This window comes from Carlito syrichta, unplaced genomic scaffold, assembly GCF_000164805.1.
Source record: "Carlito syrichta isolate Samal-C Ts95f unplaced genomic scaffold, Tarsius_syrichta-2.0.1 Scaffold307187, whole genome shotgun sequence".
NCBI classification, from domain to species: Eukaryota; Metazoa; Chordata; class Mammalia; order Primates; family Tarsiidae; genus Carlito; species Carlito syrichta.
The window spans coordinates 260,642-269,892 of NW_007251283.1; the positions used below are offsets into that span (position 1 = coordinate 260,642).

The window sequence follows — 9,251 nt, forward strand, 5'->3', positions numbered from 1 at the left end:
GCCCACTCTGTCGCCCAGACGGGAGTGCAGCAGCCACTCCTGGCCACCGCAACCTTGACCTGCTGGGCTCCGGCGATCCTTCCGCCTCAGCCTTCCGAGTAGCCGGAATTACAGGCATGCACTACCACGCCCGGCTGATTTTTTTTTTTTGATTTATTGTAGAGATGAGGTCTCGCTGCCCAGGCGGGTCTCGAACCCACGGGCTCAGGCAGTCCACTCACCTCAGCCTCCCAAAGGCGCGGGATTACAGGCTGAGCCACCGAGCCCGGCTCCTGAAATGTCTTTTCAAATCTTTTGCCCATTTAAAAAAATTGAGTTGTCTTTTTCTTATTTATTTACCCAGTGCATTTAAAATTTTCATAGATGATATAAAATTATTCTCCAGAAGCTTATATCAATTTATATTCCTATCAAAAATTTTTTTTAAGAGATGGGGCCTCACTATGCTGCCTGCCTAGGCTGGACTTGAACTCCTGGGCTCAAGCAGTTCTCCCATGTCAGCCTCCTAAGTAGCTGGGACTACAGGTGTGTGCTCCTATACCCAGCCATTCCCATCAAAATTTATGAAGATGCTAGTTTTACCACATACTCTCCAATGTTGGATATTATCAAACATTTTGTTGTTTACCAATTTGACAGGCTAAATGGTATTTCATTATTATTATATTTTAACTTTCTTTTTTGGTAGAGATGAGGTCTCAACAAGTTTCCCGGGCTGGTCTCGAACCTGCAGGCTCAGGCATTCCACTCGCCTTGGCCTCCCAAAGTGCTGGGATTACAGACTGAGCCACCCAGCCCAGCCTTGTTTTTTATCTTTAATATAAAAATGTGTTACAGTATTTCACCTTGAAGCTACATTTCTGTGTCTTAAGATGTCTACATGTGCCTCCTGTTTTTCTCATTCCCGCAGGAGCGATTCACTCAGGACACACAGCCTCACTATATCTATTCGCCCCGTGAGATGACGAGGTGGGTGAGAGGCATCTTTGAGGCACTGAGACCTCTGGAGACTCTGCCGGTTGAAGGCCTCATCCGGATTTGGGCACACGAAGCCCTCCGTCTCTTCCAAGACAGGTGAGGAATACCCAGGATCCTGTTAGCAACATTCTCCCTGCACTGAGTTCCCACAGCCTTCTGAATTAGGATCTATACAGGCTCTCCTGCCAAGCTTGAGCCAGGCCATGCTTGTGCTGGGAGAGAGTGGAGGCAGCAAGGGCCTTATGTCTTGGCACGCATCACGGCCATCTCTGTATCTCAGGGTCACAGTGCTCTGGGCTTGCCCACCACTGTCTGGTCACTGGGACAGGGCACACTGATAAACGCTGTGATCTGTCAAGTGGGACCACACAAGGTAGCCACTGTGATGACCTTACGAGAACATGGGTTCACTGGTGAACTAAAATGCCTCCTAGCAACTACTGAGATACGGTTTCAATAACCACCACTCCTCCTTATTCTCAGTCTGTCCTGTTACCAAAGGGTTTGCAGCTGTATTTCTGGGCTCCTAGGGTCTCTTTTACCTGTTGCCACTTGTGCGAACTTTTGCCTTCTAAGTTTTGAGCTTTTCTAGTTAAGTGACCATTCCTTACAGGAAAGAATTGCTAATGGCTGAATGGTCTGCATCAGTCATGGAAAGATTTGTGACTTGAGTGACAGGAAGTCTCATATAAATAGTTGAGTCTTTTTACCTTTCAAGGAATCTTAAAAGTTATTGACCTTTTTTCTATCAGGACCTTTTTCTTGCATTATTTTTAGTTCAATACAGTCTTTGTTTACAGTAAATTCTTGATTTTCATAGCATCTACTCTGCCATTTTTTATTTCTCTCTTTCTCTCTCCCTCTCTCTCCCTTTTTTTTTTTTTTTGAGTCAAGGAGCCTCACTGTATCGTGCAGCCTCAACCTTCAGCCTTCCAAGTAACTGGAACTACAGGCGTGTACCACCACACCCAGCTAATTTTTTTTAATTGTAGAGATGAGGTCTTGCCAAGTTGCCCAGGCTGATCTTAGACCCCTGGGCTCAGCCAATCCTCTGGGCAATCCTCTTGCCTCGGCCTCCCAAAGTGCTGGGAGTATGTATAGGTGTTAGCCACCACACCCAGCCCACTTTTTTTTTTTTTTGTAATATAAGCATGGTCTCATTATACTGCCCGGGCTGTCTAGAAGTCTTGGGCCCAAATGATCCTTCCTCCTTGGACCCCCGAAGTGCTGAGATTACAGGTGTGAGCCACCACACCCAGCCTATTTCTTTTTGTCAAAAATTTAATTTCACATATTTTAGTATTGCGGTCCTCCATTGTATTTCAGGCTCATTTTTTACGTTACTGGTGAGAAGTTAAGTTTGTGTGCTTTAACTTTGTATTTCTAATGAATAGTAAATTTTAATCAACTTACTATTTAATGAAGTTGCACAGTTTCCTGATGCAAACCATTTGGGGCACTGCTCTGCCCATGAACCAGGTTACTCAGCACAGCAAGAGGCATTGCAGAGCAGGAGAAGGCAGGGGCGACTTCCAGGACAAGGCAGGTCCCCGCCCCAGAGGCATGAGATGCTTCCCAAGATGGTCCATGTGCAGAGGATGTGGTCCCTGCAGTTCAGTCTTCTCTGGTCACTTTTCTGGCTCAGGTTTAGGTAGTTGGTAGCAGTTAGTTAATAATTACTCTCCTGGGAGAACTCAATGCAGACTAAGAAATAACTAAGTGTTTGGCAGTTGTACCTCTGGACCAGGTGTTCCTGCAGCCTCTTAGACATGCTTGTATCTACTACATATCTGCCTTCGCTAGACCTTCACCTGGTAACCTGCATAGTAGGTAACAAGTGAACTTCTCAAAATGTACCTACTGGGCATGGTGGCACGCACCTCTAGTCCCTGCAACTTGGGAGACTGAGTAGGGAGGATCACTTGAGGCCAGAAATTCAAGGCTGCAGTGAGCTGTGACCTTGCCATTGCACTTAGCCTGAATGACAGAACAAGACCATGTCCCTAAAAAAGGAGGCTATCTCAACACAGCAGGACACTTACAGTCTCACCTCCTTGCTTTGTGGTTTTCTTTATAAGCCCTACACCTCCAAAACTATACATTGCAGTTACTTATTTCTGTTCCCTTAATGCCCCCATAGTATTTGGAGCATTTATAGCAGGCAAAGTTAGAAAAAAGAACCATGTTTTCATCTCTTTAATCAATGTAATTAAACATTTTTAGAGGAATTCTTGACATGTCAAGAGGCTGTAATTCTGAGGGCTTTTATATTTCACATCAAAATTTCAGATTGCTTAAACTGTCGTGAGCTCAGCTTCTTAGATTCTTCCTACTGTGGTGAAGGAAGATGTCACAGAGACTGATTGCAGCCCAACACCCACAGATACCATGCTTTCTTGCCATGACTTCTTTTTACCCAAATGCGCATGTTGCTCTTTCCAACAGACTTGTGGAGGATGAGGAGAGGCGCTGGACTGACGAGAACATTGACATGGTTGCTCTGAAGCACTTTCCTAACATAGACAAAGAGAAAGCAATGAGCCGGCCCATCTTGTACAGCAACTGGTTGTCAAAGGTAATGGATTTGCATCATTTCAGAAACACATCCTTTTCCTCTGTCCCTTTGGCTAGAACTACCTTCTAGTAAAAAATGTCATGAAGTGCACTGTCAGTGAGGCTGTGGTTCCAGCCATGAGCATCACTGATACTTCAGGGCAGGGAATCCAGGTGTGTGGCCACTGGCCTGCTGTTGGGTTTCTGATTTCTGTATGAGGGTTTCCCCAGGAGCAATGGATTGCCAGCCAGGGGAAGAGGTTGCTTTCACTTTCCTCACACTGAAAATGGGGCAACTATGAATAATTTGTATGAAAATGTTTCATATGCTAAGATATTAAATGGCATTGACATTTCCAAAATAGCTGTGAAAAAGATAAGGATGTTTTATTAAGTTACAGACTTGCTCTGCATTTCATCCAGCAGACTCTGGTGATATTAAGATGTAGAAGCTTCCTTTAATGAGCTCACACTCTAACGGGAGAAAGGAGATACAGACTCTGGGGAGAGATCTCTGACAAAGATAGCCCTTGTATTGGGTTCATTATGTCAGGGAGGGCATGCCAGACATAGGGCCTGATAGAAGCTGGAGACGGCAAGGTAGATTTTGCAGTATTGCTAGAATTTTCTACATATTTTAGACTCTAGTTCCCATTCTTTTTCATTTATGGGAAACATCTTCCAATGACTTATATTTCACTCTCTTCTAGGGTCTTTAGAACAAACATAGATTCATCTTTGAAGATTTATCACTTAAGCTCTTTTTTTGTTTTGTTTTGAGTTGGAGTCTCACTCTGTCACCCAAGCTGGAGTGCAGTGGCACGTTCACGACCACTCCAGTGACGACCTGCTGGGCTCCAGTGATCCTTCCACCTCAGTCTTCCAAGTAGCTGGAACTACAGTCGCACGCTACCATGTCCAGCTAATTTTTTTATTTATTGTGGAGACGAAGTATCGCAAATTACCCATGCTGGTCTTGAACCTGCGGGCTCAGGCAGTCCACTCGCCTTGGCCTCCCAAAGTGCTGGGATTATAGGCTGAGCCACCGAGCCCAGCCACCACTTAGTTTTTAAATGATCCTTCACTCCTCAGTGTCAGTTTGTCATAATAGGTGCCCTGGGTGCATGGGCCTATTCCATGGCTCTGTCCTCTTCTATTGATAGATTTGTTGCTTTCTCTGCTGAAACCACATGGTCCTGATTGCAGTAATGAGTCTGTATGACAAGACAGGCCCTCCCTCACACCTGGTTCTTCTTTAGGGACTCTTTCCTCTTCCCCATGAAATTTAGAATTGGCTTGTCAATTGGCACCAAGACAATAGCCACTGAAATTTTGATTGGGATTACATTAAATCTATATATCGGTTTGGATGGTACTGACATTTTTGTAGTAGTGTGTTTTTCTCTCCATGATCATGGTATATCTTTTCGTGTATTTAGGTCTCCTTTGATGTCTTTCAGTGAAGTTCAGTTTTCTTTATGGATCGTTCATGTTTTTAGGCCCAGTCTAACTTAATTTATATTTTTATTGCAATGTTGTAGATAATACCTTTTTTTGTTTTATTGTTCAACAGTTTCTTCATAGTATATGGGAATACAATTGACTCTGGTCTAATAACTAAGATAATTTTTTTCTAAGTAATTTGGCTGTTACCTTTTTTTCTATAGGATTACATCCCAGTGGACCAGGAAGAGTTACGAGATTATGTCAAAGCAAGGCTGAAAGTCTTTTATGAAGAAGAACTTGATGTTCCTCTTGTCCTGTTTAATGAAGTACTAGACCACGTGCTCAGGATTGACAGGTGGGCTTCTTTGTGGTGAGGCTGCTCTTGGCTAGCGTGCATGCAGGGTCACGCCAGGCCTCATGCTGTCCTCGCCCCTACCCAAACCCCCTCTGCTGAGCAGCTTTTCCCTTCACATCTTTCTAAGTCCGGCTTAATTGTCCTAAGCTTATCCCAAGCAGAACTTCATTCTTCCTCCCCCAGCACTGCATGCCTACCTTGACTATAACCCTTTCAGTCTCCTCCTAGCCTTGGCTCATCTTTTGTGTCATCTGAGAGTCTGGGAGGCAGAACCATGTCTCACTGATTTTTGCATCCCTGCTGGACCTGGCAAATAATAATTTCCTAACAAGTGCTCAATACACAAATTTTAAGTTAAAGTATTCAAAATATTGTAGACAATCCTTTAAAAGTTCTGAAAATGAATGTCAGAAGGAGAATGAGGCATAGAAGCCTTAAAATTGATTGGTTCTAATATGTTCTAGAATATTCCGTCAACCTCAAGGCCACTTGCTTCTGATTGGTGTTAGTGGAGCAGGAAAGACCACCCTGTCTCGTTTTGTTGCCTGGATGAACGGCTTGAGTGTGTACCAGATTAAGGTGGGTCTGGTCGTAGCTCCTCAATCCCAACAGTGAGTTCCTGATGTGAGTACATGCTCAGCAAGAGCAGACTTAACTTGCCTATGCGTCTCCAGGTTCACAGGAAGTACACAGGGGAAGACTTTGACGAAGACCTGCGGACAGTGTTGAGACGTTCTGGCTGTAAAAATGAGAAGATCGCATTTATCATGGATGAATCCAATGTGCTGGATTCTGGATTCCTGGAGCGAATGAATACTCTTCTGGCCAATGGAGAGGTAATTCAGTGACCGGTTGCATTGTGTTGTATGTTACCCGAGGGCCAGTAAGTTCTAGCTGTGCTGTTTCCCCAGGTCCCCGGTCTCTTTGAGGGAGATGAGTATGCTACCTTGATGACGCAGTGCAAAGAGGGGGCACAGAAGGAAGGCCTGATGCTGGACTCACACGAGGAGCTCTATAAATGGTTTACTAGCCAGGTCATCCGCAACCTCCATGTCGTGTTCACCATGAACCCATCCTCAGAGGGACTCAAGGACCGGGCGGCCACATCTCCAGCGCTTTTCAACAGGTACACGGGCTTTCGCTCTGCTCTGGGTCTAAGCAGTCAGTGTTCTTCTGAGGGACGAAGCCTGTTCTTGCCAGCTGTTTGGAGACATGGGCCTCTTTTTCAGGTGTGTATTGAACTGGTTTGGGGACTGGTCCACTGAAGCGCTGTATCAAGTCGGCAAAGAATTCACAAGTAAAATGGACCTGGAGAAGCCAAACTACATTGTGCCAGATTACATGCCAGTGGTGTATGACAAACTGCCACAGCCGCCATCACATCGGGAGGCCATTGTGAACAGCTGCGTGTTTGTTCATCAGACCCTTCACCAGGTGGGTTCAGCTGTTGAGATCAACGTGTAAAAAGCAGAGCTTACCGTCATGCTGATGTAAAACTAAGTTGATATATAAATAGGCCTTCGATCGCTTGAGCCCAGGAGTTTACGGCTGCGGTGCTCTGTGACTGTCACTTTCCTCCAGCCTTGGTGACAGAGTTACACCCATCTCAAAAAAATAGACCTTTGACTACTTCATATTTGACACAGTACCATCACTGCAAAAGAAATGCATATTTCTCATCTACTTTCTTACCTCTTTAATAACATGTCATTCTTGACACCAGACTGAAATTCCGGAGCCATCTAACCTCCTTTTAAATATTTTTTATTTAATTTAATTTTTTTGAATCAGGGTCCCACGCCGTCTCCTAGGCTAGAGAGCAGTGGCACAATTGCAGCTTACTTGTCTCAGTCTGGGCGACAGAGACTCCAACTCAAAAAAAAAAGAGAGAGAGAGAGAAAGTGTGCTGACCACTGGTCTAGAGGAGAGAACAAGAGCCAGAACATACAGTGGCAGTGGGAGGAGAGGCAGAGGCGATGAGGCAGCGAAGAGCCAGGCAGAATGCTGGCTGGGTGCAGTGGCTCATGCCTATAATCCCAGCACTGTGGCTGGAGGATTGCTTGAGCCCAGGAGTTTGGGACCAGCCTGAGCAACAAATAAAAATTAGTCAGGCGTGGTATAGTCCTAGCTACCTGGAGGCTGAGGTGGAAGATTGCCTGAGTCCAGGAGGTTGAGACTACCATGCCTGGCTAATTTTTGATTTATTGTAGAGACGAGGTCTTGCCAAGTTGTCCGGGTGAGTCTCGAATCCACAGGCTCAGGCAATCCACTTGCCTCGGCCTCCCAAAGTGCTGGGATTATAGGCTGAGCCATCGAGCCTGGCCAGCTCACTTTCTCTTAAAGGGCCATATAGTAAATATTTTAGACTTTGCAGGCCAGAGGGATCTCTGGCACAACTACCTGTGCTGCCACTGTAGTGCAAAAGCCTTCAGAGACCATATATAAATGAATGGGTTTGACTTTTACCAGCAAAACTTCATTTCAGAAATACACACTGGGCAGGGTTGTCCTGCTGGCTGTTTCTTGCTGGCCCTTACTATATGGTAAGAGTGCAGTCTACTCCTGTTTCCCAGAAAAGCTTCGTGAAACACTTTCTGAGCCTTTGGGGGGTCCTGCTTCCCAAGACTCCTGCAAACCGTCTCTGCTGCCCCAGGGTGGTATCTCACCCTGGCCTCTCTTAGTCTGATCTTCACTGCCCTGCTTCAGACATCTCCCTGCTAGCCACAGGGGGCCAGAGCAGTTATCACATACAACCCACCTTGCCCCTCTCCCTCTGAGAATAAGCAATAAAAGGTAGAAGCAGGCATAACTAACATTTACATGGTAATTAGCAGTTTGTGGAGCCTTTTCACGTAAAGTTCACCTCGGAGGTTGGCGTAACCCCACCCTCAATTTAGAAAAGCTTGGAGAAGCCAGGCTCGGTGGCTCAGCCTGTAATCCCACACCTCTGGGAGACTGAGGTGAGTGGATTGCCTGAGCCCGCGGGTTCAAGACCCGTCTGGGCAACTTGGCGAGACCTCATCTCTACAATAAATCAAAAAATTAGCTGGGTGTGGTAGTGCACACCTGTAGTTCCAGCTACCTGGAAGGCTGATGCGGAAAGATCGCTGAAGCCCAGCAGGGCGAGGCTGCGGTGGCCTGGAGCAGCCACTGCACTCCAAGTCTGGGCGACAGAGTGACACTCTAACTCAAAAAAAAAAAAGGAAAACTTGGAGGCGTGAGGGACTTCCCGAGAGCTCCTAGTGCTGAGCTGAGGCCCAACCCAACTCACATGTTCTAGCTCCTTCACCCTGTCACACTGGGATCTGCTGAGGCAGAACAACTGGGGTTCTCTGAGGTTGCATTACAAGAGAGTTTCCTGAATAGCGAGAAGGTGTAACTCTATTTCTGAAAGGCCAACGCTCGACTGGCAAAGCGAGGTGGCAGGACGATGGCCATCACGCCGCGCCACTACCTGGACTTCATCAACCACTATGCCAACCTATTCCACGAGAAGCGGAGTGAGCTGGAGGAGCAGCAGATGCACCTGAATGTGGGGCTCCGGAAGATCAAGGAGACAGTCGACCAGGTGCGTGCAGGCACACGTACGTGCACAGGCGGGAGCTGAGGGGAGGACTCTTACCAGGTCATTGCTGTGTGTTTCTAGGCTCCTAACACGAATTTTGCTCTGTAGGTAGAAGAGCTGCGTCGTGACTTGAGGATCAAAAGCCAAGAGCTGGAGGTAAAGAATGCAGCGGCCAATGACAAGCTAAAAAAGATGGTGAAAGACCAACAGGAGGCTGAAAAGAAGAAGGTACTTTTCTGGTTTTGTTTTCAGTCTCTAATAAGAAAGAGGGGCCGGGCTTGGTGGCTCAGCCTGTAATCCCAGCACTTCGGGAGGCCGAGGTGAGTGAATTGCCTGAACCCGCGGGTTCGAGAC

General features: G+C 46.3%; 1 protein-coding gene across 1 annotated transcript in view; it reads left to right on the forward strand.

Annotated features, from left to right (window-relative positions):
* DYNC1H1 (dynein cytoplasmic 1 heavy chain 1) overlaps positions 1 to 9,251 on the forward strand; it is an 80,788-nt gene that overhangs the window by 53,924 nt on the left and 17,613 nt on the right. The window contains exons 42-50 of the mRNA XM_021715554.1: positions 911 to 1,074; positions 3,424 to 3,553; positions 5,199 to 5,332; positions 5,797 to 5,911; positions 6,007 to 6,168; positions 6,244 to 6,458; positions 6,562 to 6,766; positions 8,727 to 8,900; positions 9,006 to 9,125. Coding sequence (XP_021571229.1) covers positions 911 to 1,074; positions 3,424 to 3,553; positions 5,199 to 5,332; positions 5,797 to 5,911; positions 6,007 to 6,168; positions 6,244 to 6,458; positions 6,562 to 6,766; positions 8,727 to 8,900; positions 9,006 to 9,125 — 1,419 coding nt within the window. The remainder of the gene's footprint in view (positions 1 to 910; positions 1,075 to 3,423; positions 3,554 to 5,198; positions 5,333 to 5,796; positions 5,912 to 6,006; positions 6,169 to 6,243; positions 6,459 to 6,561; positions 6,767 to 8,726; positions 8,901 to 9,005; positions 9,126 to 9,251) is intronic.